At 41.3% G+C, this 27,320-nt stretch overlaps 2 protein-coding genes across 2 annotated transcripts in view; both read left to right on the top strand.

Moving 5' to 3' along the window:
* LOC308139888 (actin-binding LIM protein 3-like) overlaps positions 1-5,638 on the top strand; it is a gene marked incomplete at its 3' end in the record, with an annotated part of 45,543 nt that extends 39,905 nt beyond the window's left edge. The window contains exons 18-23 of the mRNA XM_080509473.1: positions 1,181-1,210; positions 3,345-3,403; positions 4,217-4,286; positions 4,460-4,467; positions 5,138-5,218; positions 5,525-5,638. Of these exons, the coding sequence (XP_080365599.1) occupies positions 1,181-1,210; positions 3,345-3,403; positions 4,217-4,286; positions 4,460-4,467; positions 5,138-5,218; positions 5,525-5,638 (362 nt within the window). The remainder of the gene's footprint in view (positions 1-1,180; positions 1,211-3,344; positions 3,404-4,216; positions 4,287-4,459; positions 4,468-5,137; positions 5,219-5,524) is intronic.
* A 2,380-nt stretch (positions 5,639-8,018) lies between these two features.
* Positions 8,019-26,565, top strand: LOC308139752 (actin filament-associated protein 1-like 1). The gene is made up of 19 exons (XM_080509269.1): positions 8,019-8,158; positions 15,309-15,431; positions 16,479-16,559; positions 16,654-16,739; positions 16,831-16,939; positions 17,757-17,846; positions 17,986-18,197; positions 18,293-18,472; positions 18,592-18,684; positions 19,240-19,342; positions 20,904-21,059; positions 21,890-22,104; positions 22,287-22,432; positions 22,549-22,630; positions 23,477-23,585; positions 23,786-23,953; positions 24,204-24,370; positions 25,432-25,557; positions 25,704-26,565. Exons 1-19 carry the CDS (start codon positions 8,137-8,139, stop codon positions 25,728-25,730), a joined length of 2,295 nt encoding a protein of 764 aa, XP_080365395.1. The 5' UTR covers positions 8,019-8,136; the 3' UTR covers positions 25,731-26,565.
* The last annotated feature ends 755 nt before the right edge of the window (positions 26,566-27,320 follow it).

Here is a 27,320-nt window from a genome sequence, read left to right as displayed (position 1 = left end):
ACAGATGAAATTGAAAGCCTGACCTCTTAAAGTGATACAACTGTTGGAGAAAATTTTCTGTCAGTTGATTTATTTAGCTGTCGGTGGCAGACGGATCGATAATTATTAGTACCCAACTCTACTGTGATTAATTTTGGAAAAACAAAAAAAAAAGCTTTGAATTATTAGAACAAGAACAGTTTCTGGGCCTGATGACTGAAGCAAGAGATTTTGTGTTTTCAGTGGGAGAAACGGATTAACCTTTTATAGGACACTGCCTACACACTGGAAAAATGGAAACTGTCAACGCCACATTGTTGTTTAACACAATCTCAAGACTTCGGGTTTGTGATTTCCATCCATCCATACTAATTAATCATACTTAGGATTGCTGGAGCCCATCCCAGCTGAGTATGTATAAAGGCTAAGGCCACCTTGGTATTTATCAAATTATAGTATTTCTCTGATTGGCTGTCGTGGCTTCAAGCTTCTCGTTACACTGCCCCCTACAGGTTTGGCATGCTACTCGTAGCTCCTGAACCAGGCGTATATGCGGTTCAGTGTAAATGAAGATTATTTTTGTAAACGCAGAGAGGGAAATATCCGTTTTTGTAAAAACCTGCGTAGTGTAAATGTGGCCCCGAGTCCAACCGGGACAGACAACCACAAACACTCACATTCACACTGACGAGTAATTTAGACTCACCACTTAGCCTCAAACTGATGTTTTTAGAGTACAAGAGGAAATCGGAGTAGCCAGAGAAAAGCCACACACCCACATGGAGAATGCTTCGCAGAAATCCCCCCTCAAGCCTGGAGTCTCCTTGTGAAGCGCGAGTAGTAACCACTAATCCACCCCGTTAAATAGTATGTGCATAAAAGACACCAGTAATAAAGTTTAAAACTGATCAAACATTTACATCTCTCACCATTTACTTTATAAACAAACCTTCTCTGTAGATTCTGGTAACCTCAACACCACAAAGACACTCTATTATACGATACTACCAGTTACTAGCAGCACCTTAATATTGTCTATATGATGTGCACTGATTTTGTTTTTTCTGACTTTCATGTTAAAAGCAATATAAAGTCTGGTTCTAACGAAGCCAAAAACAGGACTTCGTGCAAACGTTTTCCAAATCTGTCCAGGAGCATGACGAAGTGTTAAGTTGCATCTTGTCTTTGTCTCTGTCCGCAGCTCCCCGGTCGATCCAAAGCACCGATAGCGGTGAGTGTTTCTTCACTGCGTTTTGATCCCCGTGTTCATCCCAAGGGAGCGACGACACAGCGGGCCGGCTTCCCCGTTATCTCCTTCATCCTGTCCGGCTCTGCTGTGACAGCAGCCAGGATTTAGCACGCACGCGCACGCGCACACACAGTTGTTTTGTTTTCGGTTACAAGTGGGAGGATGAATGGTTCCGTAGCTTAAGCCTGTGTTTATTTGTTTCTGTTACTTCAGAGTACAAGAGGAACTGATCCAGGGCAAGAGCAAAACTCTTCAGGGATCTGTTTCATAACCTGTTTCTGCACACTACAAAAGATTTAGGAATGTGTTATATTTGAGGTCATCGTACTAATGTGTTAGTTCTTCTCTCAACTTTACTACCTTTTTAAATCACTTTCGTTTGGACTTTATTCACATGATATCCTAATACCACTGTTAAATGTGTTTCTAATTGAATTGTTTGCCATTAAAACTGAAGTAATGGCTGAAAGCTGTGAGCCTTCTACAAAGATCCGATCTATAGGGATTAAGAACACAGCAGTGATTATAGGGAAGCAGTTGTGCAGTAAAATTAAGTGAGTTGCTTATGTCAGTAGTTTTTACATTGTCTGGCACAGTCTAATGAAACAACGCTTTATTCTCTGACCAACACTTTAACTCATCATTGAGACTGTATCTCATTTCCTGAGGGAGTAGTAGATGACAAACTCATTACAGTCCAGCGTCTCTCACACACACGCGCTGTACGGGCTGCTCGACACAGCAGACAGTTTTCTGCTGCCTCATGGTGTTTCTCACCGGATCCTTGACATCGCTGTGTAATTTAATGCCTCTCAACACCACGGTAAACAACAGAAAGAAAGAGAACGACAGAGGAAGAAAAGGAGGGAGTGCAGATGGTTGATGAAAAGAGGAGAGAGCAAATTACTGAGGAAGAATCAATGAGGAGGAGGAGGAGGAGGAACAAGAGAGAACTACAGCAAAGAGGCAGCAAGTGAAAGTAGACGACTGGATTCCATGAGAGGATCAGTGTTACTCTACTGCTCTCTGCTGCCTTCTCTGCAGCAATGCACACCACAAATAGTTCAAATATCTGGGTTACAAGAAAGAAGAAAAGCATATTATAAAACAATCTCAATTAATCATAACCATTTCAAATGGTTATAAAGAACGAGTTCAGATGTCTTCAGTCTATTACTTTGACTAAATAACAAATCCGTCAGTGTTCTGACGTGTTTTTCCGCTGTGTGTGATCAGTCCTTTAGTGAGGAGGTAATGGCCTTGAAATTAAACAAGAGCAAATGGCAATGAACGCTCCTGCTTTTGAGTTTTTGTATTGAATGACAGAAACTGCTTCTTAGTTGTAATATTTTTTAATAAATTGTAGGACAGAGGTGGATTCCATGCTTTCCCGTCCCTCCCTGTTTCACAGAAACGTATTGATGAGATGCTGTCAGTCTGCATGGAATATACGTTTAATTATCAAATACAATGTGAATGTGATTGGTTCCTCAACAGTGATGCTCCCATGATGACTTGTAATTAATGTACCAAAACTTAAATGCAGGATTTTTTTTCATGATCAATATATTGAAATAAACGTGACATATAGCCCATACATCAGACTTATATAAATGTAGGCGTTTCCAGTACAATAAATGGCATATATGAGGAACATATGAGAACATTAGTGCTTCTGCACCAAGGTCCGAAGCAGTTTGAGCCCAATTTGCGATAAATAGCTGTTATAAGATTACATTTTAAAATATATTATATACATAAGATATAGGTATTACAAAATGTAGAAAGCTTTTATTAAACAAATTTGATGAAACTGTGGTCAATAAAAGTGATATGAAGGCATCATATCCTGTTTTTTCGACCAAAAAGTCAGAACTCTTTCCTCGGACAAAAACTCTATTCAAAATGAGTTTTAAATGAAATGTATTGGAGATTTTCGGTCATATTTTAATGAATATAAATACATTCATCATTTTGATGTTGGAAAGTAATGTTGATAAACAAAAAAAACAACTTTACTTCTTATAGTTTAAATGTCTCATAGTTTAAATGTGTCCGCCAAAGTTTGTTTTGCTTGTTTGTTTATGGTATTGTGTTGTTGCGTTTGTTCTTCCAGACTCATACATTGCCAAATCGTCCTCACTGCCAGGTTACGGCAAAACTGGAGTAAACCGGGTAAGCAGTCACAGTTTCTTTCATGTTTGTGGGACAAAAACCTGGAGTGTCTGTAATGCCACTTATCACGCTGTGTGACAGAGACACAACATCCTGCGTTATTTAAGACCCATCTGCTTGAGACGGTACAATGAGGATTTATCCTGACGAGGTTTACAAGCTGCAAACTAAAAGAAGATTTGTGTTCAGTTGATCAATTATTAGCTGTACCAGTGCCATTAAATTTGATACCAAACCAGATTATTTCCTTCTTGAATGATGTTGCATGGCAAAAAAAAGAAAACATATATTAGTGGGATTAAAACCAGAGATAATTCTGTGAGTTATGCCTATACCTTCAATACAATGGAAAAAGAACTGTAAAAACAATAGAAAGGCAAGAGCTCACAGTGTCACACATGGAGAATCAACCTCATGAGAACATATCAGAAAATAAAATGTATAGTTCCAATAAATGTTCTCAGAAATACATGTATACTATCCTCTGAAGTGATGAAAACTGAAAGGAATAGAGCCAGACCCCGGATGAGATGCAGCCATTCACTAAACTGTAACAGATGACCAAGTCCTTCATCTGCCACTGAACCCGAAAACCATCTGTATCTGTTTTCTCCTAGTAAGGCAGAGTTAAAAAAAAAAAAAAGAAGAAGAAGAAGAAGAAAAAAGAAGCAGGGCCCTGTCAATTTATCAGTGGGATGAATTGTTGGACAACACACTTCACTGATTTCGGATTTCTGTTTACTTTCCTTAAGGAAGATGAAATTGATCTTTTTTTGTCTATGTTTTTTCTGAAGTGTTCTTGTTGTTCTCCAGCAGCCCGGGAGTGCAGGTGCAGATTATTACCAGTATGACAGCAGTAATGCAGTTAATTGGCAGATCAGAGGTAAGCCTATTTACAAATCTGCTGACTCGACACTTCCTTCTTTTGTCCTTGTTGATTTGCCTCGTCTCTCGGTGTTATTCAGTGTGTCTAATTTAATGAAACAAGAATATCAGTGAAAGCCTGCAAACATTTCGTAATGCGGCATATCTTTTTTTCTCTCTTTTGTGTTTCAGAATACAAGGTAAGACACGGCTGGCCAAACTAAAGAGCTTTGTTTCTTAGCCAGGAGTGAATTTCTGGATCGATGACTAACAGATGAGAATGAGTTGTTGCTTGTTTTTGCACTGAATGGTAGATCTGCAAGGCAGGCTATGAAACACACTTTATAACACTGTGACTCATTTTTTTTCTTCCAATTAAACCGACACCTTTTGAAAGTACAAACATGTTCATGGTCGATGAAACAACCTTTTTTTTTTCCCCTCACAATCTCTGCTCATCAGATTCATGATGTTTATCAATTTATCTGATGCACTTTAGCACTTCAGCATCTTAGATTTCAGCTGGTAGTACTTTTTTTCTGCTCTGAAATCCACAATATTTAACTAAACTTGGTCAATTATCAAGCCAAGGAAGGGAAGATGGGAATTAGCTCTGGCTGTAATATTGCATATCTAAATCTATATTTTTTTATTATTATGTCATATTTGCACGGAATTTGAATGTAAAACTTCTCAAATGTTTTCTTAAAGCTTCCGATGATTTCCCACTAAATGGTGACAGACGATTTAAAGAGAATATTTCAATATAATGACTTATCATGAAGGATAATTTGAGTCACGTCTATTCTCCTGCTGTTTCACATTAAAGATCAAAAGTTCCTTGATTTACAAATCTGCTCTCTCTGCTAGATTTACCCATATGAAGCTTTGGTGGTGTCAGTCAGAGGGCAGCAGCGTCTCCCCAGCGATGTGGATCGAGCCAGACTGGAGGTGAGCTCGGACAAGACCGAAGTCATTCACCAGACTCTACTTCAAACTCCGCTTTTACCAAACACATCCGCACATTGGTCTGAAAGGAAAACTCAGAAAAGAGTCGCATACAGAACTTGGTGCAGGTGTTATACACCTTGAAAGCCGGACAGATGTTTTATCAGCCCAAGTTCTTCACATCAGATTGCTTACAATAGAATAGAATAACTTGGTTACTATTGGAATTCCACTGGAACGTGTTTTCAATACTTAAAAGTCTTAGCGAATGTTTTCTGACCTGCACCTCCCTTCTCTCCTCCCTCACAGCGTCACCTCTCGCCTGAGGAGTTTTACAGAGTCTTCGGCATGGCCATGTCGGCCTTCGACCGGCTCGCTCAGTGGAAGAAGAATGAGCTGAAGAAACAGGTCCGACTCTTCTGAGGAAAAGCCTCCTGAGTGGTCGGTTCCAGGCCAGGTCCTCCACCACCAACACCATCAGCAGCAGTGTGCACTGAACTGCAACTCCCACTTCGGTTTACTGACTCTCGGTTGCCGCTGCTTGATTCTGGCGAAGTAGCTGAATAAAGCAGAAGTTATTCTTCCTTTACAGTGGCAGCACAGAACAGTAGGCCTGCCACTGTTCTTAAGCAATACATGCAAACTCAGTCAGACGCAAGAGGGGCAGAGAGCTGACCTGAGGCTGCAAGAGACACGACAGGTGACGTGTTTGGCTGCGTCTCTCTCTGTGAACAGCAGATGGCGGTACTATCATGACCAAACCCTTGCAGTAAATTGTACCAAAATCAGTGAAACCATAGTTAGAATAACTGACAATTTTGCCAAGAGTGCAGGAAACACCAGTTTTAGTCCGACACTGTTTCTCAGTGAGTTGACATGACGGGTGAATAAACACTGTGTGACTCGCAGCATTAGAGATACACACAGTGATTTGAAATTGTGCAAACAGTGAAAGCCAAAGGTTTTCTTTTGCTCTTTTCAAGCTTTGTTTTTTTAAAATATGTATTATTTTGATGTCAGGTTTTTTTGAAGCCATATCAGTGTTAACGCTTCTTTTGTTCTGACGAAAGGAACACGTGCAGTCCAGTGTGGTGTGTTTGGGAACATGATGTGAATGAAGAGCTTTGTGATTGACCTCGGGGATATTAAGTTCAGAAATGTAGTTTTTCTACTACACACCCAAAATATTTTATTGAAGCAGGTTTTTGTCTGCCCATACTTTGAGCTGCACTCAAGGAACATCACAAAATTTCTCGTGTGTGTGTGTGTGTGTGTGTGTATACACACACAATTTCAGCAATTGACTGAAAAAGGATTCCCATAGAAGTTGGGTCATAATATTGAAGAAATGTGAAAAAGAAAAAAAAAAGCGAATACAAAAACAAACAGCTGACGGGTGTCACAATGGGAATGTTTAGAGAGAATATGATGGTGGTGAATGAGATGTTACTTTGCAGGATTTGTAACGGAATGTAATAGGTGTAATAATGTTCTTTTTATATTGGGACTGAAACCATGCAAACGTGTGTGTTGTAGCAGTGTGTGCGCACGTGTGTGTGTGTGTGTGTGTGTGTTACCAGGTTGCACTAATAAATCACATTTAATGCATTTTAAACAACCAACTAACTTATTTTGGTTTCTTTAAGTTAACATGTATGATTGTACATATGTCTCATGTCTGTCACTGCAATTTGTGAATAAATGACTCACTGCTTTATACTTGTTGCATCATTGTTTACGTATATTTCTACGTGTAAATTGGCGGCTCATCAGTCCCAGACCTGAACTTTCTGTTGGAGGTGTCCTTGAGTCACTGCCTGTATAATAAGAAGTTGTGGACAGTGTTGTGAAATGGTGGATTTTCCTAACAGTTTTTTAGCTATACAGTAATTTTGTGTTGAGTAGTTCTTTTTTTAAATGTTACTCTTTCTAAAATATTTGCAGGTTATTTTGTACCTGAAGGCCCCCATTCCAGCAAAAGTAAATATATAAAATCTTACAAATGGAAAGAATATATTTTAAATGAGAATATAGCATAATAAAATATTTTCCAAAATGTTAATTCAAACTGTGAAACTTCATTATATCAAATTAAATAGTGTTTTGTTGCCATGGAATTGTCACAAGGTGAATTTTTTTTTCTTTTTTTGATTTGAGTGATTCTTGTATGACTCTTGTAAAATAAAAAAAGGCCTTTTCCCATTATTATCAATACTTTACTATTCCATACATTAAACATTTACTTTCAAGAACGTCTTTAAATTTGCCTTATAAGTCATGACAATATAAAGTTAAGTTATTCTAAATATGAGTTAAAAAATTATAATTTTTCAGAAGGTTGTAGAATTACTGACAAAACAATGATATTTCACTTTATTGAGGGACAGTATCAATACTATGTAAGATAAAACCGTAAAATAAGACAAAATAATGGAACAAGATGGATGAGATGCACTTTTTGGGGCCAAGTTTGAATCCTTTCTACAGCATGAAGGCCATCCAGTGTGGAAAATGAACCAAATCCACAGTGCAAGTTGGAATAATAATAGAAAAAAAAACTAAACGAAAATATGCTTCATATATTCCGCTTCTGGTTTTATATGCCACCCATAAACTGGAGGTTTCCATGCATGACATCTTCCTCAGTGGGACCTTTTTGACCTTTTTCATGAGATTCTTTGGACCAGAATTGGGCTCGCACTAGGACCCTGCGGAGCTCCAGAGGGATGAACAACCCACCGGCTCTCACTGAGGATTGTAGCGGCCACTCTGACTCACTTGGCCGCTCGGAGGGAGAGTCACAGCCCTGCTGAGTCTGTGGAGAACAAAACTCTCATGTTGACAACTTCTACACAGAACAAACAGGAGAATTAAAGCTGAAAACAACAAGTCTGGCGGAGGACTGAAAGCGTCCAGACAGCATGGACTCTAAGCGGCAGAGTGGTGAGTTACAGCCTCTTTCATGACAAACATCTTGAGTACCAGCAACCGAGTGAGAATATAAAAGTGGAGATAAAAGACTTCAGCGTGACCCAACAACCCATACAACACGTGGTGAAATTAAGCAAACAAATCCAAAACACAATTAAAAGTACCCAAACATCACCGTGAGACCTCGAGCCTGGTTACAGCGACGTGACATTTGTTGCAATTAAAGCAAAACAAAAAAAAACAAACAAATACAATTTGTTATGAGAAAGCTGGATTTTGTTTAGTAAACATTTCAGTTTGGAGTAAATAAAGCGCCTCGCGCTTTCTCCGCGTAACGTGACGTCGCCCCGGCTCGTGAGTGGATGGAGGTGTCCTCAGGTAGCGTGACGTCATCTGACGCAACCCGATGCCAACACAGAAGCGCCCTGTTGGAAGCTGCGCTGCTGGAGGGAGAGAAGCAGCCGCAGCGGCAGCGGCTGGACGGACAGTGGACAGTCTGTCTGAAAGGCCGCGGGACGCAGGAAGCTGTGTTATGGCGCACCAGGTGATGGAGGAGTGAGCCAAACCAGGATCACATGCGCTTATCTGAGGTTAACCAATGAGCGGTCCAAACAGAGAGAGAGAGGGAGAGAGATTTAATTCTTAGAAAATAAATTATTATGAAGCGAAGGCACAGTTTGTTTTGAAATATACGTCCCAAGAATTATAGAACAGATATTACTCCTATATGGGCATTTTTGGATTAAATTAATTTTGATTGCATTGTTTTGGACCAATGGAGGAGGCCTGGTTACCGGGATAAAAGCCATGCATGAAGATGTAGAACATGCAAACTCTGCACCAAAAGCCGTTTAAAAAGAATCAAACTGTGTGTGAGCGTGCAGTCCATTAATTAGTTTAGGAAGTGTGTTCTTCCAAATGACGAAATCTTGAATGTACCTTTTGCAGGGTAATTTACTCACCACTTCACTATCATTATCATTTTGTGTTCATATATGTGAGTGTGTGTGTATATTTATATATATGTGATACATATGTATATGTGTCAATATTGTATATATGTATATATACATTTATATATTAGGTGCCATTCTTACTGTTATATTTACATACAAAATGCACTTTTTAATACAGAAAGATAATTATAATATATAACTATTAAATATTGATAAAGAGGTAGGATTTGATAAGTTTACTTCTTCCTCCCCCTTTTCAGGCATATGAGTCAGATATATGAGGTGTGTGTGTGTGTGTGTGTGTGTGTGTGTGTGTGTGTGTGTGTGTGTGTGTGTGTGTGTGTGTGTGTGTGTGTGTGTGTTGATAAGTATGTTTGGGTCTAATTAAACATAGATTATATATTTTCTTGTATAACTATATTTTCATAAGATATAATTTATTTATTTATTAACATCAAATGGTGTATATTTTTGGGAGGGATGTGAGTGTGTGTATAGGAATATTGGATATATATGTGATTGCACAAAATGTATTAAATGTCACAAAAGAAAATAGTGTGAATACATTTGGTTATACACTTTTTTTTTTTTATAGCGTCATAGTGAAACACGCCCATATTTTTATTTTCTCTGTGTCTTATGAAACCTGAAGACTATCCCAGCTGATTATGGGTGAAAGGCAGTGAAAAGCCTGTACTGGTCACTTGTCCTACGCACAGAAGAATCACAAATACCCCCATGTTCATCCAATTTATAGTCACTAATCACTCACACATGAATGTCTTTGGCTTGTGTGGGAAACACAAGTAGCATTTATGAATCCACGGCCTCCATTCAGACATGTGCCTTCCTGCTCTCCGCCAACCTTATTAATCTGCCACCCCGCCCCGAAAGCGATGCAGCTTTCATGAGTTGTATTATTTACTAAGTGCTTTTTGCAATCATGACATGTCAGACTGTGTCTGGATATTTACCGGAGGGAAACACGTTGACGCAAAGTAGGTTGTACATAATCAAACAAGCTGTATGCTATTACACTAAATGTTCTCACTGTGTGTGTGTGTGTGTGTGTGTGTGTGTGTGTGTGTGTGTGTGTGTGTGTGTGTGTGTGTGTGTGTGTGTGTGTGTGTGTGTGTGTGTGTGTGTGTGTGTGTGTGTGTGTGTGGGGGGGGGGAGAGGGGGTAAATTAAGATTGAGGTCTTGGCAGTTTTTTAGCAGCTGCAATGAGAACTGAAGACAACAAAAACATTTTCATGTCATCAAGTGTTTAAAAAAAAAAAAAAAAAAAAAACTTAATTTCAGAGGAAACTGATTTTGTTTCGAGTTGAATGGAACCCAGTTTGTGAACGTTGAAAAATTAATCGCTTTTTTTAGGCTCGCACACTGGCATACCAACTCTCTGTTGGATAATTAACTAGCCTTGACCTCTGCCTTGGTCCCTTTGCATTTCCCTTCCCCTTCTCTTCTACTATTTATCCCAACCATCAGTCCACAAACCACATCTTTCCACTATCGTGCACGGTCAGAAAGAGCCGAACTTTCTCGCTATTTAATTTCAAGCAACAGTTCACACAACGAAATAACCACTTTCATCAACAAAAGCATTTCCGCTGTTAAAAGTGAGAGTGGGCGAATCTACTGGATTTACGACTTCTGCAAGGGTAATCCAGTAAAACAAGTGGTTTTTTTTTTTTTTTTTGTACTTCGCTGGGAGGTGGAGATGAAGCAGATGTGGCGACAGCAGTCCCCGAACCCAACAGGAAGGGCCTGGGATCACGTCTTGACCTCGTCGCCAATGTATCAGTCCCTGGAAAAGCTGCAGTCATCTCTGGGTGGCTGTAAGTGGGGTGGGGGATATCACCCTAATTCTTTTCAGACCAGTAGACCCTTGAAACCACCAAGCATTACTTTATGCACATTTTTGTTTTTTTTACACTCAGGCTAAACAACTCCAGCTTCACTCCTCTCCTCATTAGGAGCTAGTGGAGCACACGATTGGTCATATTCCACAAAATGTTGAGCTGCAACTGGATTGTTTTGCATCGGCGGTTCCTCGCGAAGTTACATCAATTGGGCATGTGGCCTCCACATGGTGGTTTCCTCTTACCTGTGGCTGCATACCTGAAGAAACACTGCAGCAGTCTGGGTTGGAACGTCAAACTCCCCGCTGCGCCGCAACGCCTGAGCCGGTGTCGCACCATTCTTGCTTCGTGTGTCTTCTCATCGCCGACTATCAGTGGAAAGCGATAAGATACTAAAAGAATGTGGAAAAGAGAATTCTTGGACTGTTTTCGCCCAGCTGTTTCTTTTTAAGCATCTTGCCAGCTTGGCTCTGTACTTTTTTTTTTTTTTTTTTAAGCGTTTGACTGAACTCTTACCCCGGGCGAACAGTGACACAGTCCACTGTTGTCATGAGCAAAATATGAATTGGTGGATGCTGGGCCTCTGAAGAAGACTTTTGTCTCAGTGGGAGCTGCTGAAGCCGCAGAGACTTGAACTCTGACCCCCCGTCTGAAGAGAGGCGGTGTGTGGAGAAGCCACCGAAGCAGACGTGTGGGGGGGAAAGGAGTTAAAAAGAGAGGATGTGAGAGGGTTGAGGCACGGGGAGAAAGAATGAACTGGAAGAGAACGAGAAGATAGACCTCAGACTCTGTAAGAGTGGAAAAGGCAGGATGCCTGTCCTAGAGGGAAAAAATAACATCTTTGTAGACATTGGAAGATTGAAACTTTACTTTCTTCAGACATTGTCCTTACTGTTTAAGTTTTTGAAGAAAAAGAGAGTACGCACTAATGGAAAATACTTTTGTAATCCTTCCTGCCGTTTGTTAATAAAGACTTTTACAATTGTTTGGACTGGAAGGGCAAGTTGAGTGTGAGGTTTGAGTCTTTTGTTGATGGGTTATAATGGATGGCATTTGAATGCTTTGGATCAGAAGGTCAAAAGTATCTCTCCTCTTTCACTCCACTCGCCACGAAGGTTTTTTTTTTTTTTTTATGTGTTGGGCGATGAACAGTGAGGAGCAGCAGTTGTTTTGTTCTGCAACCAAACATGCTGAACCAGTTCAAATAGGAGTCGCATGGCCCGCGTCTCATGACTGATTCTCATCATGATGGCTGACCACAGAGACACAAAAATGTATGTCAAAGCACGCACACACACACACACACAACACATTCTTTCTCGTGTTTATCAGATAGGGCTCTATAGAGACAAGTTTACTGCGAGAGTGTGGGCTCCCTGAGAGTTTAGTGAGTCAAGTAATGTATCAAGTAATGATGTCCCCGATACAACATGGTTGAATTGTTTTTACTAGACATGTTTTATAGTGTGACAAATGTGAAGGTAAAAGTTGTTATTAGGCAAGTAGTAGTTATGTTAAATCAATTTGGAGGACATTTTATTAAATCTATGCAATGTCTTCAAAGGGCATGTATGTATGTAAGTGTGCCAACATTATGAGGTTTTGTCTGAAAGAAGGAGATTTAAAATCACATACCGATAATGTATATGTGTGAAGTCCTCTGAGGTATGACTAACTGTGTGTGTGTGTGTGTGTGTGTGTGTGTGTGTGTGTGTGTGTGTGTGTGTGTGTGTGTGTGTGTGTGTGTGTGTGTGTGTGTGTGTGTGTGTGTGTGTGTGTGTGTGTGTGTGTGTGTGTGTGTGTGTGTGTGTGTGTGTGTGTGTGTGGAATGAGGGGTTACAAAGATCCCTCTGTGGGTGAGACCGACCACAAGCCGCCAGAACAGCTGATCCTCAGCCTCTGAACCCTCCGGTCCCCGAAGAGAGCTCCAAAGTGGTGCGAGAGAAAGAGGCAGCAAATGCGATGATGGGCTCCACTGTAAAGTTAGACTTCAGGAATCAGAAAATAGACCAAAGGCCGTCTCTGAATTTCCCATCAACTCCACTATTGCCTTTATTTACACTGCGACTACAAAGAGTCTTTGTTGTTTGTTTTTAGTCTGAGTTGCCAGCAGTAAAGTACAAGACATCTGTAATTTGAGTTCCCATCCACTGACAAGCAGATCTTGAAGCAAAAGAAATTCAAAAACAAGCATGCGAGCATGACATTGAAGGAGAGTTTGCAGTGATAGAAGTGGGATGTTGAGGAATTGGGGTGGGGGTATGAAGACAGGCGAGAGGCTGGAGAGGCGAAGGATGGAGGAGAGAGTGGAGATCGCGTCTGTTGACAGCAAGGACAGGAAACCACAGCTGCAACACACACACACACACACGCACACACACGCACAGCTGCTTGAGATATATCCTTCCACTCCGAATGCCCATGGATCGAGACGATGCAGCTGTGTTGCACCACACCCCTCACATAGTGTGTGTGTGTGTGTGTGTGTGTGTGTGTGTGTGTGTGTGTGTGTGTGTGTGTGTGTGTGTGTGTGTGTGTGTGTGTGTGTGTGTGTGTGTGTGTGTGTGTGTGTGTGTGTGTGTGTGTGTGTGTTCGTGTTCGTTCCTGTTTTGTTTTTTTGGTTGGGGTTTCTACCTCTGACAATGCGATTGTTTGCTCTGGTCTTGCGGAGCATTGTGGTCATCTAATTTTGGCCTTTGCAGAGACAATAGAGTATTGTCCGGGTGAGGGGTGTGCGGAAGAGACTTGTGGAGAAGAGAGAGGTCTTTTCTCTCGCTCGCTCTCTCGGTCTTCACACACTGAAAAAGAGGCTGTTTTGAGCTTGTTTTGAAACGTATTCCCAAACCGTTGAGTTGTTTCTGTATTTCAGCTGCTGCTGATGTTTATTCACAATTTTTGCAAACTTGCCACTTGAACTGCATCATAAAGGAAGACACATTTCCTAACCATGGCACATTGGAGTGATTTTTCCTAATATGATAATAGGATTAAGACAAGCTGTTACAGTGCTTATAGCCTGGAAAAAAGTAGAACGTGTGCCCAAATTTGTTCCTGGAGAATATTTCTTAATATAACCGATGTTTACTTTCCAGCATAGCCCCTAAAGTGTCCTTAAACTTCCTTTTTTTTGCCATTTGGGTGGAATTCCGTTGTACATTTGCTGATTTTGATGCCAAAACCAATTACATGTTTCCCCAACGTACTACATTGGCAGAGATGGAAAAAAGCCACATGAAAACACATGCGGGTCATTATGAGACAATAAAACCTTTCAGCGAAACCGAGTTGCAGAACTTGCTACTTTAGAACTCCAACTGATATTTATGACCTGCTTAACGCTCTGAGAAATACTTTAATAAGCAAATAATAATTGATAACTCAAAACATTTAGTTAAGTGTGGTCCCCATTGGGAGGGCTGTATGCTTTAAACTGTAACAAACCATGAAATAAACCCAATGAGCACTGGATACAGTTTGGTAACCACATACCGTCCTATCTCTAGTGAAACTTTTCTTCATTTCCTTTTGGGAAGCGAGCTTCCTGCCCTCTTCTCCTCTCTCCAGCTCTCGCCCTCTCCCCCTTCCCTCCCCTCTTTGTCGGCGCTGAACAGGCAGGATGTGTGAGTGTGTCAGGGCATTTGGAACAATGTCAAGGGCAACAAAACTGACACACACACACACACATACAGGCGCACAGACTGAGACTCTCACAGGATGTCAGAGTTGAACATGAAAACAGTTAAACGGTTAAAGAAAGCAGAAAATGTCTGTGAGGAAAGTCAGACTGAATACAGTATGAGATGGTGTGTTGACTTTAGACTGAAGACTTGAAGCACTAAACAGGCCGGCTGCTCTGAGGTCAAGTAAATGAATGGAGTCATATGAGCGCATGTTAAGCATCTCTTCAGTGTCAGCTGTTGCTCGGGTAGTTGACACTCACTTTTGCTCTGACTGTGCATGCATGTGCACAGATTGTTTGTCTCGCATACACACTTTTGCAATGGTAGAAGCTTTTAGCAGTAAGACACGGTAGTTTTGCAATTAGGAGACAGACTCTGGGTTGGGACGTTTCTGTGTGTTTACATATTCTGCTTCTATGTGTGCAGGGGTTTCATTCACATACCCTTCCCACATTCCAAAGACATGTATGCGAGGTTAATGGTTGACTCTAAATCACCCGTCGGAGTGAATGTTTGTACATTTCTGTCTCTGTGATGGACTGATGACCCGTCGAGAGTGTAACAAGCCTTATGTCTATGATCAGCTGGGATAGACCCGTCAGAAGTCCGAGCCTTTTCAGGATTACATGAAATCACACAATCTATTTTCCGGTGTGTTTTCCAGTTGTGATGGAGCGACTGGTGACGGAGCTGAGCTCTCTGCTCAAGCTGTTGGACCACGAGACCGTCAGTCCCGCCACTGCTGAAAAAATGGCCTCCATACGTAACATCCTGGAGTCACTGTCAGGTAAAGCAGAAAGTCCCAGATATAGATGTGCAGTGCACATAAGTCAAGCATATTAGTCCCCTGAGGTGCAAATACAATAATCGCTGATCATGATGCATAATTGCTCTCCTGCTGAAGGTGTTTTTACAGCTGACACAACAAAGTCAAACTGTTTCTTTACTGTGTCATTGAATCAGGCCTTACATGAACAGGCTCATTTACATCCATGGTAAGATTTCCACCTCAAAGGGCTATCATATCCACAAAGAGGAGCAAAAGGAATTTAAAAATCCAAATGTATTCAAGGAAGTGTACATCAGAGTAAAAAAATGCAGCTATGAGCTCTGTGGAGAGGAAAGTACCTGAGCATGCTGGCAGTTTCTTCAGCTTTAATCTGCTTCATGTTGATTCAGTTTGACACCTGCACTGATTCAGCCAAAGACAATATCGCCAAGGATTCCTTTCTTGCTTATCTATTTGCAACAGGGAAGCTTTATCATCAGACAGCCAGACTGTGGCTGAGATTGTACAAAATATGAGGGAGACAACAAACTGTAGCCTGTGTGACATCAAATCTTACGGCGGTCTTTACAGTCGATCTTTGTTTATCGGAAGGAATACAGGAAGTCGTTGAGGATGAAAGGATTAATGTAAGAGGATCATGAAAAGTAAAGTGTAAAGAGGATAATGAGGCAAGGTCAGAGAAAGGTGAGCGTTGGAATCGAGCAAGACCGGGTTGTCCTTACTCTTACAAAAATGATTAATCGTCAAATTCCATGCAATAAATATATTTTTAAACATATTAGACTTAAAAAAAACCTCACTTATAAGATATCTAATGTCTCATATTTAGGATTTAACCCTAGTTTGCACATCATAGCTGTTGTGTATTAACACGTAATATATTGAAATGCAGATGATTCAGACTAGTTACTTAATGGTACCTCACCTACTGTATCTGTCATGTCTCTGTACTCCACCGTTAATCCTCGTTCAGTGCAGGTCAGAATCTAAACCCTGACCCTGATCCTGCTTGTTGTGACCACGAACTTGTTTGTTTATTCACAGTCAATGGATCAGATGTCTACATGAACAGCTGTCTCTATGGCAACGGCACCAGTTTTGTAGAGTCCCTGTTTGACGATTTTGGTTAGTGGACCTTACAAACATCCTGAAACCAATTCAGTCTGTGCACTTGACTGCGATTGTATATTATATTGTTAATACTCTGTTTATCAAACAGACTGTGATTTGCACATGCTCAGTGCATCTCCATTGGACCAGAAAGAGCACATCGATGAAGACGAGAAGACTCAGTGCAATAAATCTGTAAGTCTTGAGACGGCATCATCTACGTGCAAGTATATTTTAATCTCTTGAAACAACAGTGCTCATCTTTTCTCCACCCTTGTTTCTTCAGACACCGACCGACACCCCCCCGCCTCTGCCTACCACCCCGCTTCCTGATGACTACTACGAAGAGGCCGTTCCTCTCGATCCCGGCTCTACGACACAGTACTTCACCACCAGTCAGTAATACATGCACTCAGTAATGGTTAATGGTAAATGGATTTCACATATATAGTGCTTTAAACTGTTAATCACATTACCCATTCACACACATTCACACTCCCATCGGGTTCAGAGTCTTGCTCAAGGATGCCTCTATATGTGTTACAGCCAATTAAATTGCTAAACATTCAGAAAATGATTAATAAAAACAGCACAAGCGTGCAGATTTCAATACAATACGATATAATTAATTGGTTTACTAACGCTCGTTTAGAGTTAGTTTTGAGAATAACTGAGGAAAACTGCCAGCTGTATCTAGGGAATGAACAACACAAACAATTAGCAAATAATTAGCAGCTCTCTTCAAAATGTATACAATCTTTAAGCTTAAAGATTATCCTTGGCTAGTTTACTAAGGGCCAGGTTTAAAAAATCCACTTCTATGGCATACATTGAAAGCCATGTGATTTATTTGAATGTGATGCTTATTTGACTTGAGAAAATGTTTTTTTTTTTAATTCCCAAAACCCGCATTTGTCATGTCGCACTCTGTCAAATTGCGGTGGCCTACAGGTGAGGGGAAGCAGCTCGTAAGTTGTCTGGTGAATGAGTCACCAATGTGGGTCCCTGAGCAGGTCTGAGGTTGTGTCTGGAAGACCCAAAACATTCGGTCAGATCATATCAAATGCTTTTAAACTGCTGTATAACTGGACTCCATTCACTCATTATTTTGTAAAAGCTACAGGAAAAACTGGAGATAAGATCTGCATGTGGCTCCTGAGCGTCAGGTTTCACAAATATTCAACCTTGCCGTTTCTTGGCTAACTCCCGCAGCTTCTCGGAACTCTGTGGAGGATGCCTACTACGAGGACGCCGACGATAACTACCCAACCACCAGACTCAACGGACCTCCCAAAAACTCCTGTGAGTCACTGGCGCATCCCTCCCATTGCTTTTAACTTGATCGCATGACTGGAAACGGAAACGTGCTTTGCTTGTGAATCAGATATTTTCCCCAAAAATGCTTTGTGAATTCTTCATTCGTGTCTTTGTTTTGACTCAGATAATGACTCAGATGCTCTGAGCAGCTCGTATGAATCATACGAAGAGGAGGATGAGGAGGCCAAGGGGCGGGATCCCCCTCAGAGGTGGACGGCAGAGGAGAGCGCCGACGGACCGGTCAGAGACTGCCGCATCTGCGCCTTCCTGCTCAGAAAGAAACGCTTCGGCCAGTGGGCGAAACAACTCGTCGTGGTCCGTGACAATAAACTGCAGGTCGGTAGATGCAGCATTTTATTGGTAATTTAAAGCGAGTCACTTTATACCGTCCTTCTCATTCTGCGTCTCACTCCCTCCATCTTCTTTTATAGTGTTACAAGAGCATCAAAGAGAGTTCTCCCCACACAGAGCTCCCGCTGAACCTCTGCAACGTCATCTACGTCCCGAAGGAAGGCCGCAAGAAGAGGCACGAGCTGCGCTTCTCGCTGCCTGGAGGCGAAGCTCTCGTCCTGGCGGTTCAGAGTAAAGAACAGGCCCAGCGCTGGCTCAAGGTACGTTTCACTCACTGCCTCAGAATTCTGGTGGCTGAGACAGGAAAACATGGGAGAAGTCACATGGCAACAAGGATGTGTCTGAAATGAAAGGTGTCTTTCTTCTTTTCTGGGTCAAGGTGGTCCACGATGTTGGCAGCCAGTGCAGCAACAGTGAATTGCTGGAGGGATCCACTTCTCCCATCATACAGAGGAAGCTGGAGCTCGACAAGGTGCGCAACGGTCTCCGCACGTCTTTGAACGTCAGCCCGTGGAAGTCGTTAAAAATCACACCCGCAGTCCTTGAATCTACCCTCTGAACCGCCGCTGCAGTTTTGCTCGAGTTACGCCTGAGTTCACTTTACTGAAACGGACTTGTGTAATTTATATCTTTCTGAATCTATACACTACTCTTTTTTTTTTTTTTTACATTTCATTGGTGCTGACGTCACCTCTTTCAGCCCACGCATGACACAAGTGTTCCTTTGGCTGCTAGTTTACAAGCAGCGAGTGAGGTGACATTATCGTGGTTGCTGAGCTGGCTCATTTTCAAAGAGCTTCGTGTCCCGAGCGCATTGAATGCATGATGACATGGCAGCGCCACCCTCTCGTGGTTTCATAGTTTTACCAACACAGGCCAAAAAGTATTGCCTAAGATTTTGGGGGTATTTTCGGCCAGTGAGCTTATTTGAAAAAGCTGGATAGACATTTTGGGTTGATTTGTGTCTCTTCACTTCACTTGGTAATAAAAAAAAAAAAAAAAAAATCCTGTACATTATGTTTTCCAGGTGCTGCAGTCCGACAGACAGGCGTCGGACTCAGACAGCGGGCCGACGGCAGAGAGTCGGCCCACTGCGGACGGAGCAGGGCGAGACACCACAGACACACTCAGTAGGTGTAACCTTAAAAGCAGATATTGATTAAGTTGTAATAATTGACTTTCCCTTGTTGCGGTTGCTTTATTGGAGCGTGCTGAGAGACACAGCTCGCAACTCTCCCGTGTTCCATCTAAGAGAAGCACTACAAGTGCAGGTTGCTGCCGTGGACACTCTGAGCTGTTACGTCAGATTTGGCCATAATAGCAACAGCAACGTAGTCTGCTCACAGTAAGATGGGAGAAAAATGACGTAGACATTTTCTGTCGTGTATTTCAGAGAGAAATGTACTTTTTGGGGGAAGTTTAGAACTTCACGTGACACTTTCTTTTATTTTAAATTGGCCTAGGTAATGATGATAATCATTTTAGTCTCAGTTGAAGTCACTTCACATGAGTGAGTAACAGTTAAAATATCAATGGCATACATTTTTATCAAAAGCAGAAACACAAAAGTAATCATTTTGAATAAATTGGCTTTTATAATACTCATAAATCCTTGTCTTTGAGGTTCTGGATCATAATTTGGCCCTCTGGTAGCAGGGATGAAGTTTTGCAGATGTCGTAGTGATCAAAGTTACCCGTCTCTGCACTAAATCATCAGGGAAAAAAAAAAAGGAAAGTAAATTAAAACTACTAAACCAAACAAGCGGCACCATACAGAAGCTGTTTAAAAAAAACAATTAAATAAATGGAATTCAATTAGGAGGATAATTAAAAATAGACTAAGGTTAATAGAGAAAATCAGACAAAAAAGGGGGGGAAAAAGAAAGACGCTAATGCTAATCGAGATAAAATGTTGATGCTACTTTTTAAAACTAGTAACAGTTCATGTCTGGAGAATATTAATTAGTGATGTGTTTAATAAAAACAGTATAAAAACAATAATTGTCACGCAGTGGCATAGTTTTAAGTCCACACATAATTGTAGGTGTCTAATCCATAACACCAAACATAGTTATGTGAATATAATTCCATGAAATACCCCCAAAAATAGAAGAACTGTTTAGAAATGTGGAAACTGAGTCGTATCCTTCAAATTGTGCTCAGAGGGAAGTGAAACGTGGTTGTAATGATCTCACTTTCTAAAAACATCCTGATTATAAGGGAAGAACCTATAATGCTTGCAGTGCATGCACACACACATCTACAAAATCCGGAAAGAAAAGCTTAGGGATCCATGATGAGAGGTGAAAAAATAGGTCAAACACGCGTGTTGTAACTACCTGTTTACTCACCGAGCGGCTCTAAACCTAAAGAGACATGAGAGAGAGGAAAAGACAGGAAGTGAGGCACAAGCAGATATGACATCCGTCCTATCGTCTTCCTGCGATTGTTTCCCACTGACATCACAGGAAGAGGGATGGGAACAGCTCTGCAGGACCTGGTACATTCAGACTGAACCAGTTTGGACTGAAAATGTGAAGAAACATCTTTAAAATTAAGGGTTATTACGTGAATGTTTATATAGATAGATAGATAGATAGATAGATATGTGTGTTATTGATTGGGCCTCTTTCCTGATGAAGCATCAGGGGGGTTCTGAGGATTCACTGTGGTGTGTGTGTTTTCTTGCAGACCGAGGGAAGCGCGGCGCCTTCTCAGAGCTGACGGGGTCCATGAGTCGAGCGGCAGGGAAGAAAATCAATCGAATCATTACCTTTTCCAAACGGAAACCTCCCTTACCAGGAGAGCTGCCCTCGTCATCAGGCCACCATGACAACCCCCGCTGTGGTGAGGACGCCATTGGGGGTTTTTTTTTGGAGGGTTTTTTGGGGGGCAACTTGTAACACCCAGAAAAAAAGCCCTTTTAGGCACAGAGAAGACAATAGCAACTTATTCTCAAAATTAAATGACTCAAAAGTTCCTATTTTTTTGATACACTTTATACATGTTTTAGACGAATGTTAAATCTTATTGCCCAAGTGACAAGTCAGTACACTGGTGGGTTTTCTGATGCATCTCGAAAACAGGTTTTCAGTTTTAGACAACTGGCTTTTTAATTTGTGCACAGATCCCATAGTGTGTCTGTTTGATATGCGATTCATCCATTGGTCTTCTACACTTAATGCAGTGTCCACCTTGCTTTAAACACCCCCAGCCCGTATGCAGGCGATGCAACAGTTTCAGCCATAGCAAACAGCTTGCAACCTAATTGCTATCAGAGTAGCAGGAACTTCAAAGCGAAGCTGTGTGAAACGGTACAGACATAAATGCTGAAGTCAGTGGAAACGCCTGAGAATCCACAGGTTTGTCACTTTGTTTGAAGAGAAGTAATGTGGGAGACAGGATATTTTGGCAGGTTTGGGAAACCCAAAACTTTTTTTCAGACATTTGAATATGTTTTTTTTTTTTTTTCCTCTGGGAGGCTTTATCATAAATGGTGTGCTGTCAGATTTGTGTAAATTCTCACTTTACGGTTTTGAAAAACTTTTTTTTTTGTGTACTAGTACTCCGGTGCTCTAAAACCAACTGAAAAATTCTACTAATGAGCCTATTTTGGGATTTTGGAGTCTTCGGTATTAAGACACCCAACAGACCTGCTTTCCACGCCCTCACCACAGGATACCTCAGCGTGCGTCTGAGCGGCTCGTGGAAGGAGCGCTGGTGTGTGGTTCGAGGTGGACGCCTGTATTTGCGGAAGGACCCCGGGGACCAGCGTCCTCCAGTCATTGTGGTGCCGCTCAAAGGGGCGGAGGTGATGCCGGGAGGCCTCGGACCTAAACATCCTTTCTCCTTCCGCATCCTGCAGGGAAGCAACGAACTGGCAGCCTTAGAGGTGCAGCACGGCATTCAATCATTTTTTTTTTTTTTCAAGACTCTGTTCACAGACCATGCACAGTGAGGTCACATTGCTTTTTTTCCAAATCGAGCTAAATTGTGTGTGCGTTTGTTTGTTTGTTTGCGCGTGTGTGTCTGTGTGTGTATGTATGTGTGTGTGTGTGTGTGTGTGTCGATCAGGCCAGCTGCTCTGAGGATCTTGGCCGCTGGCTGGGTGTTTTGTTTGCAGAGACCGGCAGCGCCATTCTCCCAGAAGAGCTGCACTACGACTACATCGATGTGGACACACTCACTGACATACGGCACGCCGCCAGACACTCCTTCATGTGAGTCATTTCCCACGGTGTCCTTATGCGCATGTACTCATCTCTTTTTCCAACTTTCAGGCCTGAAATATACATAACCCTCCTTTTGTTTGTATCTGCCTCTGGTTCCCTCTCAGATGGGCCACTACCACTGCTGCGTCCTCCAGTAGTACCTCAATAGACTCCAGGATGTATGATGAAGTCTATGAAAGTATTGAGGTGAGGGAATTTCATTTGGATCCGTGATTATAGAAAGTCTTTAAATGTATGATTTTCTTTTTCTGCTCCCTTCTCTTCTCTCTGTAACACTCAATGGATTCAAATTAGACTTTAAAAAGGCCCAAATGTCCACCGATTGGCTTTTATAGTTTTCTATGTTTAGCATCATTGACTTTTTTTTCCTTTTGAGTTTGGTTCATAAAACACATACATGGAAATAATAAAGGGTTTATGAATGTTCAAATGCTGTTAAAACTTGCATATAGGCATGTTTGTGGCACATGAAAAAAATGCAATATCCAACAGTGGAGCTTTTGACTGAATTTATAGATTTGAAACATCCATCTTCTAAACCGCTTTGTCAGATTCAGGGTTGCAGGAAGCTGAAGTTGATCCCAGCTGACTAAGGTCAAAGGCAGGATACATCCTGGATAGGTCACCAGTCCATCACTGGGCAAACACAGAGACAGACAAGCACAAGCACAAACACACACACACACACACACACACACACACACACACACACACACACACACACACACACACACACACACACACACACACACACACGCACAAATCCGCATCTATGGGCAATTAACCTTACAAGCATGCGTTTGGAGTGTGGGAGGAAACACATGTGAGGAGAACATGCAAACACACACAGTGCGGATTTCAAACCCACGAATTTCTCACTATGAGTCTTATTTCCAATGCAGCTTGCAAAAGTTAAATCTGAAGTAAGACAAGTTTTTTTTCTGATCTCGTTTGATGTGAGAAGTAGATAATAATCTTACAATTGCACAAAAGTAGAGAGGTTTAATTAATTGAAACCCTTCTTGGCTGCAGGACGGTGAAGTCGAGAGCAGACCGGGACAGGTGAGGCGACACGCCTCCTTCTCCAGCAGGGACTCTGAAAAAACTGAGCAACAGGCTGCTGTCAAGAGACACGCCTCCAGTGAGTTTCTTTTCATTCTGAATTTCATCCCACTGGCTACACAATAATTACATGGGAGGATTTTTACCCTCAGCTGTCTGACTCCTTCTATGATTGAGATTTGAGGTCAGACTTGTTGGAGGTGGACAGAATAACCGATGAAACCGTACCGCAGTTGTTTCAACGGGGCTCTGGTTGTTTTGTGGTGTGTCTCCTTTTAGATGTGAATCAGTACGGACGATATGGGAAGACACGTGCCGAGGAGGACGCCAGGAGGTACCTGAGGCAGAAAGAGGAACTGGAGAAGCAAAAGGAGGAACTCAGGAATGAGCTGATTTGCCTCCGCAGGGAGAAGAAGGAGGTGAAGGACGGGGTGAAGAGTAGTGCAGGTCAGAGTCGTATCACACACACACACACACACGTACAAACACCGCTGTATTGAATTATGTTTTGTGACTCTTCTAATTGTGTGTGTGTGTGTGTGTGTGTGTGTGTGTGTGTGTGTGTGTGTGTGTGTGTGTGTGTGTGTGTGTGTGTGTGTGTGTGTGTGTGTGTGTGTGTGTGTGTGTGTGTGTGTGTGTGTGTGTGTGTGTGTGTGTGTGTGTGTGTGTGTGTGTGTGTGTGTGTGTGTGTATGCAGGTCATGGGGTGGAAAAGCGGTTAGCCGAGCTGGAGTCGCTCTGTAAACAGAAGGAGGAGGCGAGGGTGGAGCTGGAGCTCAAACTGACAGAAGTGAAGGAAAACCTGAAGAAATCCCTGGCTAGAGGAGCACTGGGTCCTCCTACTGACACCAAGATCAGTGTCAAGGTGGGCTTCCACCACAAAGACACACGTCTGATATACAGCTCACACTGAAGCGCCTCCGTATACGACAAAACATCAGTTGTATTCTGATTTGATCACTTCAGCACGATCACTGAGAATCTGAACAAATCTATAAATCAACTCACAATCCTAATGTTTTAACACCTTCCTGACCTAAATCATTTTTTGGACCAAAATGCCTCCATCTGTGGTTGAACAAATCTTATTTTAATTCCAGAGGAACACAACTTATGTCAAAAGTGTATCTAAGACTAGGGTATTTAGTCTAAATCATAAGTTATTTTTATTCTTTTTTCATATTAAAATCTATGCATCTAAGGCAACTATTCAGTATTTTGTTTGTTTGGTTGTTTTTTTTTACCTGAAAAGAGGCTTATAGAAAAGGTCCCCAGAGTTTACTACAATCTTACGTGTTAGCTATTTGTGTCTATTATTACATTTAACAGGAAACAAGAGGTTGTGACAATAGTAATTTTGGAAGTTTCTATGAACTTTAGCTGGACTTTACTCTTAGTATTGTATTCAACTACATATGAGGTGACCTAAACTATTTTTGTTAAGAAACAAAAGAAAAAGTGTCTTTCACATCACTATAGGTCATATAATGAAGTGACACTACATTGATGGAGGTGGTGACCCACTAATAAAACCGATATCATTGGCGTACATATAAAACATCACTCAGTTATGCTGACTCCAGGTGAAGATCTGAGAATCATAAGAAACTCGCATAGGAAAGACTGTTTCTTAAAATACAAACCATTTCACATTGTTCGCATCAATTGAAAGTACAAAAATTAAATCAAACCATGTGGCACCACTGGCTTTCACAGTATTATCTGAATGACTTCTTTGCTTTTTTGAGGCTTTTGGCTTCCAGGAGTCAAGGTCTGGTTTGTCAGGCAGCTTCACTGCAGCTTCTTCAGGAAGTCTCTGCTGCCGTCCAGGAAATGATCCAGTGGAGCAAATATTTCTTCAAACAAGCAAAATCTGACTGCTCCCCTCTGCATTTGCATATTTTCTCTGTGTGTCTGTGACTCTAGGCACAAGGCGGCAAGGTTGAAAAGGTGTACAACGAGACGGTGCCCGTTAACGCAGCAGTCGAGCTCCGCAAACGTCCTCCGTCACTTTACGCCTCCTCCAAGGGGAACGTCATGCAGAAGGCAAAGGTAAACATGCGTTTGCGTGCATTTTGAGAAGCTTAAAAAGTGTGTGACGCTCACCTGCTGCCGGGTGTGTGTTTGCACGCACGTATAGAGAAATCTTGTTTTGGGCTTTTTTTTATTCTCACCTCGGGCTATCTCTGGGTTCACAGGAGTGGGAGTCAAAGAAGGGGACTTAGACTGAACATGAAAAGAATGGCAGATGGATTCTTGAAGAGGAAAAAAAAAACCGTAGCTGTGACTGAAAGATGTGTAAAAGAAGAATGTAAGAAGAGCAGAGAAACAGGCACTGAGGAGAAGAGGAGGAGGAGACTGACACATTCTCCCCTCTTCAAAAATCGAATTTTTTTTTTTTTTTGCAAGTGCAGGCTGCAGGATGCTGCCGAAACCACTGTAAATATGACAGCGTGGACTTGTGTCAGCACAGTATCTATGAACGTGTAACATGTTCTGAGTGAGTTTGCGTGGTTGTTTACATTCGCACAGGGCTGCAGGAAGTGAAAATGTAATTGTTTCATAGAAGTCCAGAGCAAAGGGAGAGTGTGGTTCAGCTTCTGCACTGTGAGCACAGAGTTACAGACAAGACGTCCTACCTACACCCACTGGGGTTATTGCTTTTTTTTTTTTTACACTATACTTGGAAATGGAAAACGAGAAACTAAAGAAATTAAATCCTTGTTATAATGCTAAATTATCATCATAAGTGGGGAACCTGTTTCGTATCATGTGTATTTAAACGTTTAGGAACGCATAGAGTATGAACACTGTACCTTAAACCAATGAGTCAATGTTTATTGTTGCAATGTGAAACAATTGGTTTTAACCATCATATGGGTATTTTTTTTTTTCATATCTGACTTTTGCACTTTATCTTGTTGTATTTTTATTATTACGGAAATGTCTTGTAAACTAACTTTAATACCCTTCTTAGAAGAATTATCAGGCGAGAATTGACTGTGTTTGAACAAACACACACACACACAAACACACATTTAAGTAAATGATTGTTAAGAACTCTGTGTGCTGGATTGTTTGATAAAATGTTTGTACTTCACAATCTCACTACATTTTAGCATCTTCTGTCCTGGCTAATACGTAGTCCCACAAGATGAATCAGTGCTCTGAAGATCAAGCTCCATCTAGTGTTCAAAATCAAATATGACACTTCTTTCAAAATCCTGAAAAAATGAGCAGCATCAAACACTCATTTCTTCTACTTTCATTTATTAGCTATTATTAGGATTTCTGAGTTATTTCTGGAGCGGTTCTTTTATTTATGCCAGCGGAAAATAGCTCCTCCACCTCGTTCACCAGCAGCATATGTAATGTGTGGAAAGGATGCATATACAGAAAACCACTTTCTTTTGCTCAAGCACTCTTGATATGATACAAATCATCCATCTGGTTGGAATAAACATTAAACTGAAATGTGAAACATTCAAGCATGACTACAGCAAAGCTGACAACAGATAAAGTGTTGGTGGTTGATTTCTTTGAGATAGCTGCCGACTCAAAACAAATATAACATCAGTTACTTGTCTTTATTACTCTGGATAAACCCTCAAACTTAAAAAGCACTACATATATAAATATGACTAATTTCTGTGCGATATTTCTTAAATATGAGTTTTGTTCAAGGGAGAGAGAGAAAAAAGAAAAAGCAGTAAAAAGCCCAAAGAACTGATCCCATTAATAAACAATACAATCAGAAATCTGTATCTCACTGCAGTCTTACTAACATCAAATACAGTTTTTAATTGTGCTAAATC

The sequence above is a fragment of the Blennius ocellaris genome, assembly GCF_963422515.1.
Source record: "Blennius ocellaris genome assembly, chromosome: 14".
Taxonomy (NCBI): Eukaryota; Metazoa; Chordata; class Actinopteri; order Blenniiformes; family Blenniidae; genus Blennius; species Blennius ocellaris.
Note: the sequence above shows the minus strand (reverse complement) of the source record. Positions and strands in the feature narration are given on the sequence as shown.

Excerpts from the sequence above, each read along its gene's own strand:
- LOC308139752 (XM_080509269.1), top strand. The coding sequence starts at position 8,137 with ATGGACTCTAAGCGGCAGAGTG. Across the intron at positions 22,105-22,286 it reads ACGAACTGGCAGCCTTAGAG|GCCAGCTGCTCTGAGGATCT; the intron begins GTGCAGCACGGC and ends TGTGTCGATCAG. Across the intron at positions 24,371-25,431 it reads ACACCAAGATCAGTGTCAAG|GCACAAGGCGGCAAGGTTGA; the intron begins GTGGGCTTCCAC and ends CTGTGACTCTAG.